This window comes from Ptychodera flava, chromosome 5 (genome assembly GCF_041260155.1).
Source record: "Ptychodera flava strain L36383 chromosome 5, AS_Pfla_20210202, whole genome shotgun sequence".
Classification (NCBI taxonomy): Eukaryota; Metazoa; Hemichordata; class Enteropneusta; family Ptychoderidae; genus Ptychodera; species Ptychodera flava.
In genome coordinates, this window is record NC_091932.1 from 19,781,652 (window position 1) to 19,802,770 (window position 21,119).

The following is a 21,119-nucleotide window of genomic DNA, read 5'->3' on the forward strand; positions in this document are numbered from 1 at the left end:
AGGATTTTTTATGAAAATTATTCTAGTGGTATTATTTCACCAAGCTATCGAAGTAGAAGTAATAATCATAATCATAATCTTTATTTCTTATATAGCGCATTACATATTGAAATATCTCAATGCGCTTTACATTAAAAACAAAGAAATAAGTGACAAATAAAAACAGTAAATTTTAAATGTTCAATAAAAGTAACAGCTGGTAAAACTAAAGAAATGGTTAAAATAGATCAACAAATAAATCTCAGGTATAAAATGACTTAAAAGGGTATAAAACTCATGTATAAAATGACTTAAAAAGGTAAGTTTTTAACCCGACTTTAAAATTATCGAGTGACTGAGATGCACGAAGGTGCGACGGCAAAGAATTCCACAGACGAGGCGCACATATTGAAAACGCCCTATCACCATAGTAAGCTGTGCGGCCGATGGGTTGGTGTAACTTAATTTCCCCATTTGAAAATGAACGCATTGTATGATTAGTACTACGTCTAATCAAAAGCTCATGAAGGTAAGGTGGTACATGACTACAGAGAACTTTGAAAGTAATACAAAGAATTTAAATTGGATACGTTGTTCAACAGGGAGCCAATGAAGGTCACGAAGAATGGGAGTAATGTGATCACATTTTCCCTTCTTGGTAACAAGTCGAGCTGCCGAATTTTGAATTGTTTGCAGTTTGCGTATTTCAAATGAAGGGAGGCCGAAAAGTAAACTGTTGCAATAATCCAGGCGAGATGTGATAAAAGCATGAATGAGTTTCTCAGTTGAAGGCTGATCAAGTATATTACGGATTTTACCAATCTTCCAAAGAGCATGAGAGGCCGATTTACACACATTGACAACATGTGCTGACATACTGGCACTAGAATCCATTGTGACACCAAGATTGCGAACAGTGTCAGATGGGTGAACAATGACATCACCTATTCTAATATCACAACGAGGAACCGGACCTACACCTGTAAATTTAGAAGAATAATGAATGACCTCGGTTTTACCATCATTTAGAGCGAGCATATTGCCTCGCATCCATCCCCTGATTTCATTAACACATAGCTCAATTGAAGTTGTCGGGACTTGATCTGCTTCGCAAGTGATATACGATTGCGTGTCATCAGCGTACATCATGTTATGTAACTTATGCTTGAAAATGATATCCTCTAAGGGTGCTGTGTACAGATTGAATAAAATTGGTCCGAGAACGGAACCTTGGGGTACACCACAATCGAGAGATTGTGCCTCAGACACGACTGACCCAACACACACTGACTGCGTTCGCTCCTGCAGATAGGATTTAAACCAATATAGAAGTAGTGGAAACTTCAACGCCAATACTGCTTGCAGTATATGTAAAAACATATATAGCTAAAAACCCATCGTTACATTTTCACCTACCATCAAACCCATCGTTTTTGCGCAGTATTCTTTGCGCTATCATACCAAACACCAACAGACGGAAACACATCATGTTTACTCTGCCATGCGCAGAACGATTCCTATATCCGGTAATTCCTATACAATAGCCGTCGTTGAGACGGCTCAACTGTAACGTATGTAATTAAACTTTCTCCATCTCCATTATTCTCGTGTGATATTAAAGAACGTATCTGATCCAGTGCTCACCCAGAAGCTGCTTTGTATACATAAATGATATCAAATCACAGAAAGCTTCTGCCAAAAGCTCAGCTCGAAGATGGAGGCAAACGCTTTTGCCTGCTGAGATTTCGGTCTACGTAAAGGTGGATGTAATTGCAAACTCAGTGCAAGATGTAAGTGTCGACTTCTTTGTATATATTTAGGAGTGAACATAATTTTCCCTGTATGAATGTCAATCATGCCTTTCGTTGCTTTTATTTTTTTGTAGAAATGAAAGAAGGAATCCATCAATTGTATGGACATTTCTTGTAGTCTTTTCCGGTCAATTCTAATGCTAAGTTAAGTTTATCTTACGTAACGAGTCCATTATGCGGGTGTCATCCAGACTAAATTTTACTTACTTACTTACTTGAAAGTAACATAGTGATAAAAATGATTTTCAAGGACGATTATTAGCCATGACCAAGCGTCGATGCATTTCTGTCAGACCACCCCTGGCCCTGTGAACGTGAAGGTGCGACTAGTTTTCAAGAATGTGGAGTCGACGAGCAGCTGGTCCAAGAGACAAAGTTGCGATAGAAGTCTGTTCATGAGAAATTACAACTGACGTACGGAAAGAATCTGTCAGTGATATCATTCAATGAAATTATTTGTAACATCTTCGAAGCGTTGCTAAAATTAACAATACAGATTGCTATTTCTTCAATTTCGCATGCAAGCAAATAGTATAGAACAAATTTCAAAAGTTCTGGAAACGGACGACAAGTTAGCAGTTGTTCAAGAAATAAATTAGTTTGAAAAGTTTCCTCCATTAAAAACAAACACCTGCCAAAAATGATGGTATGGACGCTGGCTTACCAATGAACTGGGATGTCAATATCTTGTATAGATAATAATGCACTTGGCGATTGTTTATTCGGTATTGATGGCACATCACATACGATACCGTCAGTTAAAAATTCGCAGATTAATAACAAGTAAACGGCATATTCTAACGGTTTATATACATATATGGTGTGTATAAGGTCAAAATACAATACATTAAAATTCACTTATCTATCTAGAAGTCAACTGTCGTGATACCAGGTGATATATCAGGGTGATCAGCTGTGATTATTCAATACACAAATTCCCTTGAAGCAATTATAATACTTCATGTCTTCATTTCCCAACAATACTATGACAAGCTTAGAGTTCAAACTGATCCTTTAAGGTAGGTTGCTCCTGGGCGACAGATATTCGGGCTCTCATACATTTACAATTCTTTTTTTATCTACCACTTGTGGGGTCTCATTTTGAAGCTCTTGGAGAAAGAAAAACTTTCACCGGCTTAGTTTTTTCGAAGGTCAAAAGTTCTATTTTTCCTCCATACAATTAACACAGGGATGGCGGCCATTTTGAATTTCAAATATCGGCAAATCTCGGTTAATTTGTTTCTCTAGTACCAACATTTGCACGATGACCCCTGGTTTTTATTCTTGATTTTGAAAGAGAAAGGTTGAAAGATTCCTGAAGTAAAGTTTGAGAAAAGTCTGTCTTTTACTTTCGAGGCATACTACCTTAACAAGCTATCTTCTATTCTATTTTTCATGTATTGATGCATAATTCCTGAAAACAATTTGACTTTTCATGACGCTTTTAATAAAATCACTCTCAGTAGTGAGAGGAAGGAAAGATTATCATATTTCAGTAAAAACATACATGGGCATTATTGTAATGGTTAAGTGTCATAGGCGCGGCACAAGATTTGTACAGCTTAGTTAAATACACACTTAGCGATCATTAGTAGTGTTGGCATAATTCAAAAACATACTACTAACTTTTATCTCATTTCTAATCTTATTTCTATTCGTCAATTTACAGCACTGGATTTTTTCGGGCTTCAGGAATACATCGTTCACGATTAGTTTAAGTTATGCAACGGAAACTTTGATGTAGGAAGCATACAATTGTATTCATTTGCATATATATAAAACGAATTATTGCTATTATAATGCACACTGCAAAATAACCCTGCATTCCAAAGTTTTGCGGTTACGTGAAAGTGTGTAACGCAGACTGACATACAAAGAAACGTTTGGAAATAGAGAGCTGATATAGTTATCTAACAACAAGTCGAGGCTACTTCCATTAACATGGTTGATTCATTATTCAGAGCGGGCTATGTATGAGATGATGTTTGGAGGAAAGCATTCATTCAAGAATGGCAGTATGCAATTTAAAGCAGCCAGTACAAATACCCAGTGTTGTAGCTTGCAGAGATGTACCAGAAGAAATATCACAGGAAACCCTCAATTGGAAAAAAGTGCCACGTTAATATTTTGAAGTGGAAGTCAAATACAAGTAGGGAACAGGTAAAGAACCTTCCATGCAACATTGTGTAGGTTTGAAAAGTTTAACTCAAAACCGTAACCCTAGATGTTTTTATGCAAGCGCAACTTTTAGCGTTCTTCTAAGAATAAATGTTCAAAATGTAACAATATCGTCGCATCAATAAATATAGTTCAAGGTCATTTGTGTGACGTTAACGATCGTTCATCATTCGCTTATCCCAGGCAATTTTTCCTGTAATGATTGAACAGCCGAGTATTATTATAACGGCTCCAACATAATCAAGGGGTTCCGGCTCAATGCCGTTGACGAAGGCCTGCAGAATGAAAGCGACGACGACGTCAAGTACACTCAGAAGAATTGCAACCCCTACGAAGTCAATATGACACGTGGTGATCAGAAAATAAATTGAAACAGTGCCTAAAACACTCATACCTACAATGTACCAAGCGGTATCCGATGACATGGACCACACAGTCTTTTCAGTGCTGAATGTTACTATGAGAGAAAGAACGATAACGATAACACACTGATAAAGTAGTTTGGCTATCAAAGACACATTTTCACCCAAGGCTCTTATTATGATGTACATGAGAGAAAAGCACACAGCATATGCGAATGCACAAAAGTAGCCCACTATTTTTTTCTCCAATATCGTTGTGGCGAGGGTTTCATGGACTTCTTCAGTTGAATGAAACAGAAATGAAGGGCGACTGATCAGCACCACTCCGATTATGTTTGCGATAGCGCCGATGATGATAGTGATTCCACAAGGCTCACCAAGAAGTATGGCTCCCCCGACTGTTGATGTCAGTGTTAGGATACTCTTCGTGATCGTTGTGTAATTGCCAAGACGTACATACCGCAAGGCTGTATAATTCGCAAGTGTCCCCGCTGCTGTAACTATTCCTTGAAGAATGAGAAGTGACGTTTGCTTGACATTCCTGTAAACCAGCTGTTCTCTTCGCCAGACCTCCAAACCCACAGCAACAATGAAGAACGGCACAGTGGATAAGAAACCCTGCTGTATGGGCGGCACTTCCGATGCGAGTTTTGAGAATAGATTTGACACAGCCAGTATTGGCCCACTGAGCAATGCTAGTAGGACTCCTACATTAGCTTTTAAGAAACGTAGGCACGATTGACAACGTGATGCAAAGGTGTGTTCTCCATTTGTTGAGTTATCATCATTATCTTTGAACAGCCAGGTTGACTCAATTGGTGATGCCATATCAATGGTATTTGATGGCCGCGCCATATCTCTTGTGTACTGTATGAAAGATACCGGCCATGAAAGGGGATAGTCTGATTTGCATGTTTGTCTTTTCTGAATATGATTACAATTATCAGTTCGTTACCACTCCAACTTTTTGGGCTTTTTGTGCGCAGTCGTAGTTGCGATGACCCGTTGAACCTTGAAAATGGGCGTGTGTAGTGGCTGAATTATCGATGGCAGACGAGGTCAAAACGAGGTCACGCAGCTGGCTATCTGGCATAAAGGTGCGAGATTGCTGGATAGCCAAAATAGCCAACTTTGACATGTTTAGCAGCTATTCAGCTACGACGGCTTACAGCAATGATTCAAGAGATAATTAGCGGCTATTCAACTATTATGCTTGGGACCTACTGACTGAAACTTAATAGCTGCTTCGGGGTTGTTGAGAAGCCATTCAGCTGTCCTGCTTTGATACCAAAATCCCGAGCTATTCAGCTATTCAAGCTTATAGCCGTTTTTAGCTGTTGATAGCCGATGTAAGCGGGCTATTAGCTTGCTATAAGTTATTTTCTTATCAATTTTATTCATACAGAAACACTGTTATATTTTCCCGTATTAATTAGTGCCTTGTCTGGAAACTTACACCCTCATCATTAACACGCCGAATGAGGTGACATACAATTCGTAAGTGTATTTTCTGATTTTTTAATTACATTTTCAACATTTGCTTACGAACTTTTGGAAGCTACACTCCTTTAAACTCAAGAAGTCTTGCAATGCGATTACTCTTGCAATGCTGCTCCTGTTCATCGATATCTTTCTCATGTACACCAAGGATTCCCACTGCCGATCTGAGTGATCTCGCAACTGCGCTTCCGTTTTGTCCAACCGACCTTACTGGTCGCGCTATTCTTTGTCTGATTTAGAACCTGTGTAATTAGTCATTCATGTTTGTCGTCGGGATTAGAATCTGATCTTTTGACATGATTCTACCCTTTACTTATAACTTAAAAGACAATAAAATAATAACCACGTTCACCATTTCCTCCGTAGAGACCCGCTCAACATGAAATGCACAATGCAATTAGGTATTTCTAAAGTAACCTGACATTTGATATTACTTTCTTGGTTCTACCCATTTTCTCGCACATCCTTTATTTAATACAGAGACCAAGCCAAAACAACAGTTTATCGTCCAAACGCTTGTGTAACTTACTTTGTAACTAATTGTCAGTTGTGGGAAGTCTTCTACAAACAATTTTGTGTTCAGCTGCAAACTGACATGACAATAGACAATGCAAAACCCGTCACAGGTATATAATAAAGCCTCTGCGTGAATGTCGATACATGTAATCACATGATACTTTTTCAGACTCAAGCAATCACATGAAACCTTTTTCAAACAGAGACTGACTAACAATAACAACTCTACCGCTCAACAATCCACATGACTTATTATTATTTTCTTGGTTCTACCGACCGCAATATTCTCCAGGCTGATCATTTCGTTTTACAACAAAATCTTTCATACCAGTGAATAAAATCCTCACTACGTACAATTTGTGATTTCTTTAGCTCTCAATGCAGAAGAAAATGCCATGTGCCGGGCTTAGTAGGAACTCACACTTATATGAAAGTAATATTTCCAACATAGAACTCAATACTATCTTCTATAGTTCTAAATTATTTATTCAATAATATTGAATATTATTATTACATATTATGTTTATGAGATGTCTAATTCTTTGTACACCTAAGTGAAAGTCACGCTCGTAACTTCCTTTGTAATAAGTAGTTGTCAGGCCTTCTCAGACGTATCCACTGCTTAGCTGGTTTCCAGCTAATAGCTAGCTAAGAGTGGCTATTAGCCGCTAAAACGGCTAATAGCTTGAATAGCTCAATAGCCAGCCCATTCCGACATCAGGAGTTGTAGCTGGTAGATAGCTAGTAGTTAGGTAAGAGTGGCTATTAGCGGCTAAAAACGGCTAATAGCTTGAATAGCTCTATAACCAGCCAATTCCGGTATCAGGAGTTGATAGCTGGTAGATAGCTAATAGTTAGCTGAGAGTGGCTATTAGCGGCTAGAAACGGCTAATAGCTTGAATGGCTCAATAGTCAGCTCTACAATAATCATTTATTTTAGCTGAATAGCTACCTATACTACGTTTAGTAGCAGCTAAAAGTGTCCTGTGTAAATTAGTAATAGCTTAAATAGCTACAAACAGCTAAATATCAAATGATCACTGATGGCATGGGTGACATTGGGCCTTAGTTGGTGACCACTACCTATCTGACTTATAGATTGATATATGGCGGGTGCCACATGTGGGGCAGGATGAGCTTACTATTTTCGAAACACCTGACATCACTTCTCGGTCTTCTGGCCAGAGGTCCATATATCTTTCTTTCATGAATATGACTTTGTTTGTGTACCGTCTATTTACGGTCTGTTCTCTGCTGTTTTGTGTCTATGTTTACAACTATTGTCTTATGAATTCTGACCTACTGTCATTGGATTAAGGATTGGTATGATTGCGATTATTTTTCTATTCTTATGGCTAACGTAGCTATCAGTTACCTAACTATTTCTATGGGTTGACTGGCGAATAGCGGACACGTCCTGTGCAGTAGGACGATGCAACGTTATCAGTTGAATTTCGAGAAGAATTTTCCACTGGTCCAAAACTGGCGTTTCATCCATTTCGCTGACACTCAATGGTTGGCAGGGTTTTTTTGCACAGCAGTAACACTTTTGTAAACGCTACCTAAATCCAGGTTTCCAATCTTTTGTGAAGAAATAAAATGTGATGCACACACTGTCTGAACGTTTAGGGCTACTTATGCCGGCCGCGGGGACTACGTCAGTACATTTCTAGGCTACTTGTATTTTGTCCTGGCATTTTATCATTTTATCAGTAAACCGACCGTGTTAACAAGTAAGTAGTACTGTTGTCGGAGTGTTTCTCTACTCATTTCGTTTATAGAATTTCATAGTACATTTTTGTGATCACTATCAGTATTTTGAACTTGACATTTTCGGCAACCGCTTTTGACCTATAGAGACCAAACACGAGGCGTTTAGAATTCTTACAAAGCCGCCTTCGCAGCAAGATGGTGTACATCAAGATCCGTACTACTAAAGTTATATCGTTTGATTTTGGCGGTATCCATTGCCGAAGATCGCTGTGCTGTCGCATTTAAATTCGTGAGACCAACTTCTGTCCACGGATTGTTAGTGGATTTTTGGGAGACTTCAGTTATTACAGAGGTGGGCCAGGGGAATTTCGTGCGCATCTGTACTGTAAAATATGACCCTCGCCCTTGTCCGGCAAACTCAAACATTACCCTTCCCCAAATCACTGCAGTATTCTCCCTAAGAATATCGCATAAACAGTATCAGCTGATTTGCATAACAATTAGCTTATTTGTTGTAATTTAAAACATAAATTAGGGACGGAGGGTTGGAGTTTTTGAAGGAAGGGTTGCAAGTTATCAAGAAAGCATTTTTGAAGGGTCATGCATTTGCGGGAGGGTCACCATAGCTCAACTATAGGGCGGCAAGATGTTGCTAGCATAGTGCTTCACCCAAAAATATCAATATATAGGAGTAGATCAGGCAAACTATTGACGATTTTCCTCCAAACAACAAGCTATATGTGTACATTATATGTATTTGATAATATATGTAATGTACTTTGCTTTAAGTGGGAAGTAAAACGTGCATGTGTGTACAAGAAATTGGATTTTTGGATTTTATTAAAATGTTGATTTACTATACATGGTAGTCCATGAGGAAACCTTGAATAATTTGTTTCCACTACAAAAACAGCTAAAACTTTGTATTTATGTATGTTTGATTATTGACAATAATGTATTTGATTAGACTAGGGTGGTTACAAATGGATGTGTATGTGCAAGAAATTGGAGTTTGAAATTTCACTGAAATGTTGATTCACTATACATGGTAGTCTATGAGGAAACTATGAATAACGTTTTTTCCAATACAAAAATAGCTCGGACGGATTGCATAAAAACATTTCTACTTCTTACGTTGTCTACTTCTTACGTTGTTGCTTACGATTATTGACGATTGTTGTGCAACAGATGTTGGCCTGAAGAATCACTCGTGATCATGGTTTTCTATTTCTGTGAAACAATTTTTCAAAAAAAACCACCTTTTTAAGCTCAATGGAATATGCATGTGTGCTCGGGTAACGTTTCATCGTCCTACTGCACAGGACATGTCCACTATTCGCCAGTCAAGCCATAGAAAGACTTACCCCTGTATTTCTCTCCCCTATGCAGGGCACTTATCTTTGCTTGTACCGCTGATCCCTACACGTGGTTCCTCGCCTTTCCTTGGTTGCCAACATTTTTCGGTGAACGTTTTCCAGAGGCAAAGGTAAACTTTTCTACGATTGACCGGTCTTATGTCGAATGTTCTTCTGTATTAGTATCATCTTCTTGTATTTAACAGGAAGATTCATATTAAAGGGATACAGTCGTCGGAACTGCGCTCAAAGGTATTATGGGACCCATACGATCAATGTAAACAGTGCATGCAAAGTACGATGGTGATTGATGAAAGTTAAAACATGTCTGTCATAATCTTCGTCGTTTAATTTAAATGTTGCAGCTATGATGTTGACGTCCATCTAGATACCATGCAAGAAATACATTGTTTGTAAATAAGAAACTCGCACAGGCGCAGTTCCGACGACCATTCCCCTATAAGCTAACAGAAATTCGAATTACGGCTGATGTTTCACATTTCTTCCAATAATATGAACACGGTGAACGAAGGGCGAACGCATTCTGTTTAGGGACAACAATAGATTATGAGAGAAAAACATTTATTTATGTTTGTGCTACACGGAATATGAACGCCATTCTACTTCGACTTGTGAACACGATACACTGTGTTCAAGTTCAATGTGTAATGGTATAGTTTACTGACAAATTCTAGTCTACGATCTATGCGCTGACAATGACTTTGGATAATGCATAAAAAACACAAGCCCTGTACACAGGCCACCCAATAAGTATTACTGAGTTTTCTCTATCATTTTCTATTCTTTCTTCATGCTCTGAATGATCGGAATAAATAAAATAAATGGTTTATATAACCTAACCTAGCCTCTGTGACTCTTTATTTATTTTACACTCCATTACAAGGACATATATCTCTCATACACACATGCTGTATGTAATTAATAGTCAACACAACTAATTATGCTAATACGTGGACTTATCAGGGATTTTACGGGTTGGTCAACATCGCGAAAGATAGGAATGGTACTCCTTTTTCATTAACATCACTATCTTTCCGATGTTGACCAACCTCTGATAAGTCCACGGATTAGCATAATTAGTTGTGTTGACTAATTAATTACAGCATATGTGTATGAGAGATAAACGTCCTTGTAATGGAGTGTAAAATAAATAAAGAGTCACAGAGGCTAGGTTTGGTTATATAAACCATTTATTTTATTTATTCCGATCATTCAGAGCATGAAGAAAGAAGAGAAAATGATGAAGAAAACAGTGTGAAAAACTCAGTAATACTTAATGGGTCGCCTGTGCCCTGTATCGATAAGTTGAACGCCAGTCACTTCGGCATGGTTTCAGAAGTTGAATGAGAACTTTACATGTTCACTCAGAACAGAAAAGGGTACTGTTGATCGAGCTGAAATCATGATCAAAATCTTTAACAAAGAGGCCATATTTCGCTATTTTCTCTGTTTTGGTGGGTGCCGGCCTCTTAATGTCAACAGTTGTACGAGGATATATTGCGTCGAATAATAACGGACTGCATACCACATATCTGATTTCACCGTGACGGTTTTTGAATCCGGAAATTCCGAGATGGAGAAGATGACAGCAGCTGTTCATGTTTTTCCCTCGCAGGGCTGAGTCTACAACATCCTGCCGTGGACTTTACGAATATTCACTGGTTTTGGAAGTGGTTGGATCGCCGACAGACTCATAAACAGCGGATGCAGCAGGACCGCCACCAAAAAAAAATCATGCCAGCATAGACTCTTTCTCAAGGGTCTATGATGCAAGTGAGTCCTGTAAAGAAGACCTCAATCATACGGAGAAGATAGGAACAACGTCGTTCGGTGTAAATATAAACTCGATAACATAAACATTGGATTGCCGAGGCACTAGCTAGGCACTATCAGTGTCTGTAGAAGCAGAGTGCGGTCGTATATTTCACTCCGACTTCTGTACTCATGACTTATATTAAAATAAGATCATTCACTTAGCATATCGTTGGACAATACAGTCAACTCTTGTTAGATATTGTATTTTCAAATATTAAACAGAAACAAAGTTTTCATGACCTGACTATTTGTGATATGGGCTACTAATTATAGTGTTAATGTGTTTGAATGCAGAATCAGCAGTATTTACGGTGTGAGTGGTCAAATACCTGTAAGTTCACTTGTGAGAATTATTAACTAATACCCAATGCGTTCTTGTGTTGGTGTTCTTGTCTCTGCCAAGATCAGAGTCCCTGTCATGTCTTTCTAACAAATAAGTGATGCAGCTTTTAGAGACCGACTTTCCGGACCGGTGCCAATATATTGTTTTCTAAATGATAGTTAAATTATTCCAAAGCTCCTATGTCCAGGTTATCAACACATTATGTCCAGATTTATGCCATGCACATATGTTTGATGTTTCACAACTTTATTGATCACCTTGTCTTTTGTTCATGTTTTCGTTGGATTTTTTATTCACTTTCAGCGTTATGTTGTTTCTGTAGCTAGAAATAAAATGCCCTTTCGGAATGAACTGTTTTCCAAAGTTGAAAGTTCACTCCTAGAACCTAATAAACGCCCCCTTCTAATTCCACAGACACTGATAGCGCCTTTAGTTTTTGTTATCAAGATTAAATTTACACTAAACAATATTGTTCCTATCTTCCCGAAATGTTACTTTTAATCGAAATCTGTAGTACTTGTTCGCAGCCTCATACCGGCACTGTTTTTTTAATGGAGAGAAGGGTTTTTTTCCGTGATGAATAAAATGATACCAAATGTCCAAGATTGTGAGGCACAAGCAGAATGGTGGATATAAAGACATATACTTTTAGGTTTATCTTGGTATCGTAATCCTTTAAATGAACGATATACACAGTAATTAATGGTTTGTTTGTGAAAATTGTGATTTGTACAAAGATCATAATCAACCACAAAATAAAATGGAGCATTTGTGGGCCAAGTTAAGATGATTTTTTTCAAAAAAATCTCCGTATTCACAAAATTTTTGCAGCGCGCACTACTTTCTGACAGGTTCTGGGGCCCCGTTGTCGTTCATCATCAGACACTGCTGCTTGAAATGCCGACAATTATCTTGCTTGCTTGCTTGCTTGCTTGCAAATCATATTGTGATGAAATTTTTCCATCAAGGATTATTAGCCATAACCAAGATTCCATGAATTTCTGTCTTAACACCCGATGCGTAACGTACGCGGACGGTAAACGTAACTTTTGTGTTTAGGGGGAGGGGGTTTGGCTGTATTCCGATTACGGTGCCCAAAAATCGCACTTATACTGCCAGTTTTCATATCGCAACATCTCACGCACGTTTTTATGTGTCGCAAAATATCGCGCTATACTGTTTGGCGTGTACCAGGACAGTACGGCACCGGCGCTACACCAGCATTCTCTTGACACACATGTGAATCAATGCACGAGTAAAATAACGTAACAGTCATTTTGGATAAACTGTTTCGTTTCATTTTATTGGTTGCGTCATTGCTGAGTTGGCACTGAACAGAGATTGATTTTTAGAGGGTATGCGGGTGGAGGGGTGGTACTTAGCGTATGCGTGATTTCATAGCGACATAATCACCGATTGTTGGTACGCAGATACAGAATGAGGCTTGGTTGGATTTTCGCACTTCCAAACTTTCATTTAGGGGGGATTGAGGCCAAACACACTAGGTTTCGTTTACCATGCGCATTTATTAATTATCCACGGCCCCTAACGTGTTCTATCAGGCCATGAATGTTATATAAGTAGAAAGAAGGATCACTTCAAGAGTCCTTTGATATGACAATTGGGTGAATTCTTCTACACGAAAGTCACACACTCTGTACGATTCAAGTCATACCTTAAATGGCTCAGTTTAGACATTCACAGTTCACCGATATTGCAGACAGACGAGACACGAAATTTGGCAGCCAGACAAACCCGACGACCAACACGTACTTAATGACACCACTAGATATCAAAGAAGGTGGACATAAAATGTGCTTCATACAAAAAATAATATTATATTATATTATATTATATATATATATATATATATATATATATATATATATATATATATATATATTTTAAATAGGCTTAATTGTTTTCCAGTCTCTGTTACGTAAGATCTCCAAATTATGTCTATGCAAAGCCGAGCTGAATATCCACGAGACAGAAACACTCCGATAAAAGAACATTCATACCATTATATAACAGGAGACTAAATGGCATGATAATTGGGATTTCGACGCGTGGGAATGGACATTTACATTTGAATCTGCGTTTTGCTTTTTGTTTTCGCTTTATTAGTTGTTTTCTTGTTTTGCCTTTTTGAATCGGTATTTGCTGACCACATTGCTATCGATTGTCGGACAGTAAAGCCAATTGTAGAATGTCGCATGTCGGATCTTGTTATCGAGCGGCCTGGGGAACTTGAAGCCAGCTTAAAACTTGATGCGAACTGAACTTACTGCGTTGAAGATAGGATGAAGAGAACCAGCTTAAAACTTGATGCGAACTGAACTTACTGCGTTGAAGATAGGATGAAGAGAGTGGTCGGAATGATGTGTATTTTTTAGCTCCGCTGTGAGCGACGCGGAGCTTATATAATAGATGGATATGTAGTGTCGTCCATGAGTGTCGTCCTGCGTCCGTCATCTTATTACATTTCTAGCTTCTTTGAAGAAACAGCTGGTCTGATTCCTTGAATATTTGGAGTACAGGTCCCCGGGGATGACCTTAATCAGATTTGTTCAAATTGTGATGGAATTTGAAAATTTGTATTTTTGAAGCTAATTTTGCTATTTTGGGGCAAAAATCTTCTTCTCATGAACGGCTGGTCAGACAGTTTAGTTTTCATAGATGGTATACAGGTTCCTAGGGATGACCTGATTTAATTTTGTTCAAATTGTGATGAAATATGCAAATTTGTACTTTTAAGGCAATTTTTGTCATTTTTGGTCAATATCTTTAAAAATCTTCTTCTTCAAACTGCTGGTCAGAGAGTTTTGATATTTGAGATATAGATCCCTAGGGTGGACAAATACTAGATTTGTTAAAAGCGTGCAGAAATTTCAAAATTTGTATTTTTAAGGCAATTTTTTGGTCAATTTTTTCACCAAAACCGCTCATAGCTTTGATATTTCGTTTACAGGTTCATAGGGATGATCGAAATATGATATATTTAAATTATGATGAACTCTACAATTTTCTATTTTGGGGACAATTTTTGCCATTTTCGGTCAAAACAATTTATGTCTCAAAAACTACTCATCTGATAGCTTTGATATTTAGTATGCAGGTTTCCATTATTTAACTAAATGTAATATGTTGACATTATGATGAAATCTGCAAATTAGTATTTGAGAAGCAATTTTTTGCCATTTCTGGTCAAGACACGTTGTTTCTAAAAAACTACTTGTCTGATAGCTTTGATATTTTATATTCAGGTTCCTAGGGATTATTTTAATATTATATATTGAAATTATGATGAAGTCTGCAATTTTGTATTTTTGAGTCAATTTTTGCCATTTTTGGTCAAGAAATGTCTTTCTCAAAAACTACTCATCTGACAGCTTTGATATTTGGTAGACATGTTCATAGGGATGATCTTAATGTGACATTGTGTGTTTATGCAGCTACTTTTGCCATTTTGTAAGGCCATCCTGAAATCAGCTATCAAAGATTTCCAGTTATTCTTTACATAGTAGTAATTTTTTATTATTGTGACTTGCAACTTTATGAGTTGCCTAGCCCAATGGGCTTATAAGTCACCATTCAATTAACTTGTATACAGTACAAAGAGTTAAAGGGTCAAAGAAGTATAAAAAATATACAAATGAGTGAGAGTGAGCACGAGATGAACGTAAGGGCATTACGTATACAAAACTTCTTTTCGTCTATAAAATGCTTTTTCAATAAATTTTGCAAACTGCCAAAAGGCTCGGAAAACAGGTATTTTAGTTTATCTATGATAGGTTTATCCCAAATTGTGTCCAGAATTGTTCCAATGTACAAACGTCTAAGCTGTTGATATTGATGACATTCAAATACAAAGTGGCATTCATCCTCCACAACATTCTCATCACAAAATTTACAGATACGATCTTGCAGTGGTTCATTTCTAAACCTCCCTGTCTAAATACAAAGGGGTAAAATACCCATACGAAGTTGAGCTAACAGAGACCGTTGACTACGACTTAAGTTAAAATTTATATATTTTTTAACTTTATACAATCATCTAACTTTCATATAAGTACGTAATTTAGGTTTATGTTGCATATTTACTACATAATACAGCAGAGGTCTGTCGACCGTTACGTTGCTTTTTAACTGCTAAATGCATATCCTATTTTATTCCATATTCGAACGGTTTATATACATATATGGTGTATATAAGGTCAAAATAAAATACATTAAAATTCACTTATCTAAAATTCACTTATCTAGAAGTCAACTGTCGTGATATCAGGTGATATATCAGGGTGATCAGCTGTGATTATTCAATACACAAATTCACTTGAAGCAATTATAATACTTCATGTCTTCATTTCCCAACAATACTATAACAAGCTTAGAGTTCAAATTGATCCTTCAAAGTATGGGAGACAGATATTCTGGCTCTCAAACTTTTACAATTCTTTTCTGATCTACCACTTGTGGGAGCTCATTTTGAAGCTCTTGGAGAAAGAAAAACTTTCACCGGCTTAGTTTTTCGAAGGTCAAAACTTCTATATTTTCTCCATAAACACGGTTGGATCTAATTTGGAATAATTGTATGGTGAAGTAACGTCGATTTAACCTGCAAAGGTAAGCTTATCTGCTTTCCTTTTTAAGTTACACACTGGTTTTTTTAAGAGTAATTTGTAATATCACAATATTCAGCTATAGGGCACCTAACGCTTTTGAGAAATTTGAAAACTGTAAAGATCCAATTATCCCAAATTAGTTCCAATCGTGTTCATAGAAGTAACACTGGGATGACGGCCATTTTGAGTTTAAAACATCGACAAATCTTGGGTAATTTGTTTCTCTAGTACTAACATTTGCACCATGACCCCTGGTTTTAATTCTCGATTTTGAACGGTTGAAAGATTCCCTAAGGAAAGTTTGAGCAAACGTTTAAGTCTTTCACTTTCGAGGCGCCTACTGCCTTAAAAATATATCTTCTATTCTATTGTTCATGTACTGCTGCATAATTCCTGAAAACAATTTGACTTTCTCGTGAAGCTTTTAATAAAATCACTCCCAGTAGTGAGACGAAGGAAAGATCATCATATTTCAGTAAAAACATACATGGGCATTATTGTAATGGTTAAGTGTCATAGGCGGGGCACAAGATTTGTATAGCTTAGTTAAATACACACTTAGCGATCATTAGGGAGCCATCATTATTTACGGCCTGGGGGGGTCGGAGGAATTGCTTTAGAAACTCCAAAATTTCGAGTAACCCCCCACCCCAGCCAACCATGACGTGTTTGAGTAACCCCCCTCTCTGCTATAGAAATTGTGAGTGCCCCCCCCCCAAAAAAAAAAAAAAAAAAAAATTGGGAAAGTTAAATATCTATACAGTAAAATGGATTGCTGCTGTGACAGGCCCTGTACAGATCCTGATTAAATCCTGGGGTACAGGTCTGTGTCGGAAAGAGGTTCCATTGCTGTGACAGGGGCTGATGTACAGGTCTGTATCCAGTGCTCTGATGACATGCAGTGTTCTCCGTAGGATGTTTTTACAAGAGGGCAAAGATCCAAAGTGGTGCGAAAGCACCACAAGCGACCGTGCAAGGGGTTGCGGGGGGAGGTCAGGAGGGGGTGTCCCTCCCTCCTGCCTTTGGAGCTTTTGAAAAATTGAGATTAAAATGGTGTTATTTGGTGGCACTTGGGGAGTATTTTTTTCAGATCTTTTCGTATAAAAAACTCAAAGGAACAGGAATCTGAGACAGTATTCAAACACTTATATTTCAGTTCACTGATTTCAACACGTTCAATGAAGATTACATTTTTTGAAAACGAAAAAATAGCGACAGACATACATTTATTCACATTTATTATTTATTATCATTTTCCTGCAATAAAAGATGGGTTTGTTGTCAAGGCATTCCACTGGTTTTAAACTTTATATAATCAGAATTAGCTTGCTTTACACATTTTTCCCTATCGGTAACCTCTACAATGTAGAATATAGAAAGCAGATGTTTCTCATGAATGATCAGGCAAGTATATCAATCTTTAATCAGGAAATACTGAAAAACGTACTCAGTACTAGCCTCTAACATACGTCGAATAGCTGATCATTCTCGTCTCAAGATCACAATAACGTGAAACACATAGTGTAATGAGATTTTCGTTTCTACTTGAAACCACCTGTAATGTTATATATATATATATATATATATATATATATATATATATATATATATATATATATATATATATATATATATCTATATATATATATATATTATATATATATATATATATATATATATATATATATATATATATATATATATATATATATATATATATATGTGTGTGTGGGGGGGGTGTATGTGTGTGTGTGTGTGTGTGTGTACATATACCGGGTATGAACATGCATATCTCAAGCATACATATTGCTGTTCTTTTATTATTGTTGTATTAATTCATAACTTCACTAATTGATTCAGTACATATCAAAAAAATTGAGTAGCCCCCCCCCCCTTCTTGTTCTCCACTTTTGAGCAACCCCCTTGTAGCTTTCAATTATTTTGACTGACCCCCCCCTCAGATTCCTCCGACCCCCAGGCCATAAATAATGACGGCTCCCTTAGTAGTGTTGGCATTATTAAAAAAAATACTACTAACTTTTATCTTATTTCTAATCTTATTTCTATTCGTCACTTTACAGCAATGGATTTTTTTTCGGGCTTCAGGAACACATCGTTCACGATTAGTTTAGGTTATTCGACGGAAACTCTGATGTAAGATGCATACAATTGTATTCATTTGCATATAAAACGAATTACTGCTAATGAGACAAAATATGAATGCACACTGCAAAATAACCCTGCATTCCAATGTTTTGCAGTTACGTTAAAGTGTGTAAAGCAGACTGACATACAAAGAAACGTTTGGAAATAGAGAGCGGATATAGTTATCTAACAACTAGTCGAGGCTACATCTGTTAACATGGTTGATTCATTATTCAAAGCGGGCTATGTATGAGATGAGGTTTGGAGGAAAGCATTCATTCAAGAATGGCAGTATGCAATTTAAAGCAGCCAGAACAAATACTCAGTGTTGTAGCTTGGAGAGATGTACCAGAAGAAATATCCCAGGAAACCCTCAAATGGAAAAAAAGAACCACGTTTATATTTTGAAGTGGAAGTGAAACACAAGTGGGGAAAAGATAAAGAACCTTCCATGCAACATTGTGTAGGTTTGAAAGTTTAACTCAAAACCGTAACCCTATGCTTTTTATGCAAGCCCAATGCTCACAACTTTTAGCGTTCTTCTGAGAATAAATATTCAAAATGTAACAATATCGTCTCATCAATAAATATAGTTCAAGGTCAATTTAACGATCGTTCATCTTTCGCTTATCCCAGGCAATTTTTCCCGTAATGATTGAACAGCCGAGTATTATTATAACGGCTCCAACATAATCAAGGGGTTCCGGCTCAATGCCGTTGACGAAGGCCTGCAGAATGAAAGCGACGACGACGTCAAGTACACTCAGAAGAATTGCAGCACCTACGAAGTCAATATGACAGGTGGTGACCAGAAAGTAAGCTCCAACAGTGCTTAAACAACTCATGCCGACAATGTACCCAGCGGTATCCGATGACATGGACCACACGGTCTTTTCAGTGCTGAATGTTACTATGAGAGAAAGGACAATAAGGAAAACACCCTGATATAGTAGTTTTGCTATCAAGGACACATTTTCACCCAAGGCTCTTACTGTGATGTAAGCAAGAGAAAGGCACACACCATATGCAACAGCACAAACATAGCCCACTATTTTTTTCTCCAATATCGTTGTGGCGAGAGTTTCACCGACTTCTTCGGTTGAATGAAACAGAAATGAAGGGCGACTGATGAGCACCACCCCGATGATATTGGTGATAGCGCCGATGATCAGAGTGATTCCGCAAGGCTCACCAAGAAGTATGGCTCCCCCGACTGTTGACGTCAGTGTTAGGATACTCTTCGTGATAGTTGTGAAATTGCCAAGACGTATATACCGCACGGCTGTATAATTCACAAGCGTCCCCGCTGCTACAAGTATTCCTTGAAGAATGAGAAGTGACGTTTGCTTGACATTCCTGTAAACCAGCTGTTCTCTTCGCCAGACCTCCAAACCCACAGCAACAATGAAGAACGGCACAGCGCACAAAAGAGTCTGCTGTATGGGCGGCACTTCCGATGCGAGTTTTGAGAAAAGATTTGACACGGCTACTATTGGTCCACTGAGCAATGCTAGTAGGACTCCTACATTAGCTTTTAAGAAACGTACGCACGATTGACCACGTGATGCAGAGGTGTGTTCTCCATTTGTTGGGTTATCATCATTATCTTTGAACAACCAGGTTGACTCAAGTGGCGATGCCATATCAATGCTATTTGGTGGCCGCGCCATATTGCTTGTGTAACGTGAGAAAGCTATAGGCCATGAAAGGGGATAGTCTGATTTTGCATGTTTTGTCTTTTTTGAATATGATTACTATTATCAGTTCGTTATCACTTCAAATTCAGAGGTTTTTTGCGCAGTCGTAGTTTCTATGACCCATTAACTTTCATAATGCGCTTGCGTAGTAGCTGAGTTATCGATGGCAGACAGCTTCAGCTCGCTAGCTGGTGTTTCATTGGTCGCTGACAGTCAATAATGGTCGGCAGGAGTTTTCCTGCACAGCAGTAATAATTTTGTAAACGCTACCTACATTTATGTTTCAAATCTTTTGTGAAGAAATAAAATGTGATGCACTCCATGTCTGAACGTTTAGGGCTACTTATGCCGGCCGCGGGGACTATATCAATACATTTCCAGGCTACTTGTATTTTGTCCCGGCATTTTATCAGAGAGCCGGTCGTATAAATAGTACTGTTGTCGGAGTTTTCCTCTGCCAATTTCGTTTAACGAATGTCATAGTTCATTTTTGTGATCACTATCAGTATTTTCAACTTCACATTTCGGCAACCTCTTTTGACCCATAGAGGCCAAACAAGAGGCGTTGGGATTCTTACAAAGCCGCATTCGTAGCAGGATGGTCTGCATCAAGATCTGTACTATTAAAGTTATATCGTTTGATTTTGGCGATATACATTGCCTGAAATTGCTGCGCTGTCGCATGTGCACTCGTGAGACCCACCTCTGCTCACGGATTGTCGGTGGATTTTAGTTTACCAAGAGTCGCTGATTCGCTCATTACTTTGAGTAGACTTTCAATTGTCTGAATTTCGTCGCAGCTTGCGTTGTATACCAGAGGACCTACTTCATCTGCTTATTGTTATTTTCAAGTTCGAAAACATATTATGACGCAAATCTTACTTCTGTCTATGTATCAACATAGCTTGTTGAGTTTGTGTTATGTGTGACATTAGACTGGCCCCAGTCTATTGGCTTGTCTCGTCAGAGCAGTTACTGTCCGGCCAAGCTTGAGGCAAGGCGTTCACCCCAAGATCTAAGCATCAGCCTATCATCTAGTCTGACAGTCTGCTGAAGTTC

The 21,119-nt window shown here is 38.0% G+C and overlaps 2 protein-coding genes across 3 annotated transcripts in view; one reads left to right on the forward strand and one right to left on the reverse strand.

Annotated features, from left to right (window-relative positions):
- LOC139133197 (voltage-gated purine nucleotide uniporter SLC17A9-like) overlaps positions 1-11,494 on the forward strand; it is a 37,694-nt gene extending 26,200 nt beyond the window's left edge. For both annotated transcript variants that reach the window (XM_070699635.1, XM_070699634.1), the window contains exons 10-11: positions 9,449-9,545; positions 11,051-11,494. In XM_070699635.1, coding sequence (XP_070555736.1) covers positions 9,449-9,545; positions 11,051-11,132 — 179 coding nt within the window. In that variant the 3' untranslated portion in view covers positions 11,133-11,494. The remainder of the gene's footprint in view (positions 1-9,448; positions 9,546-11,050) is intronic.
- Positions 60-20,065, reverse strand: LOC139133199 (solute carrier family 35 member G1-like). The gene is made up of 2 exons (XM_070699637.1): positions 18,963-20,065; positions 60-4,105 (listed from the first exon to the last, which is right to left on the reverse strand). The coding sequence occupies exon 1, from the start codon at positions 20,031-20,033 to the stop codon at positions 18,969-18,971; it is 1,065 nt and encodes a 354-aa protein (XP_070555738.1). The 5' UTR covers positions 20,034-20,065; the 3' UTR covers positions 60-4,105; positions 18,963-18,968.
- Positions 20,066-21,119: the final 1,054 nt, after the last annotated feature.

Bases quoted from the DNA above. Each gene is read 5' to 3' on its own strand.
- LOC139133199 (XM_070699637.1), bottom strand. From the start codon at position 20,033: ATGGCGCGGCCACCAAATAGCATTGATATGGCATCGCCACTTGAGTCA.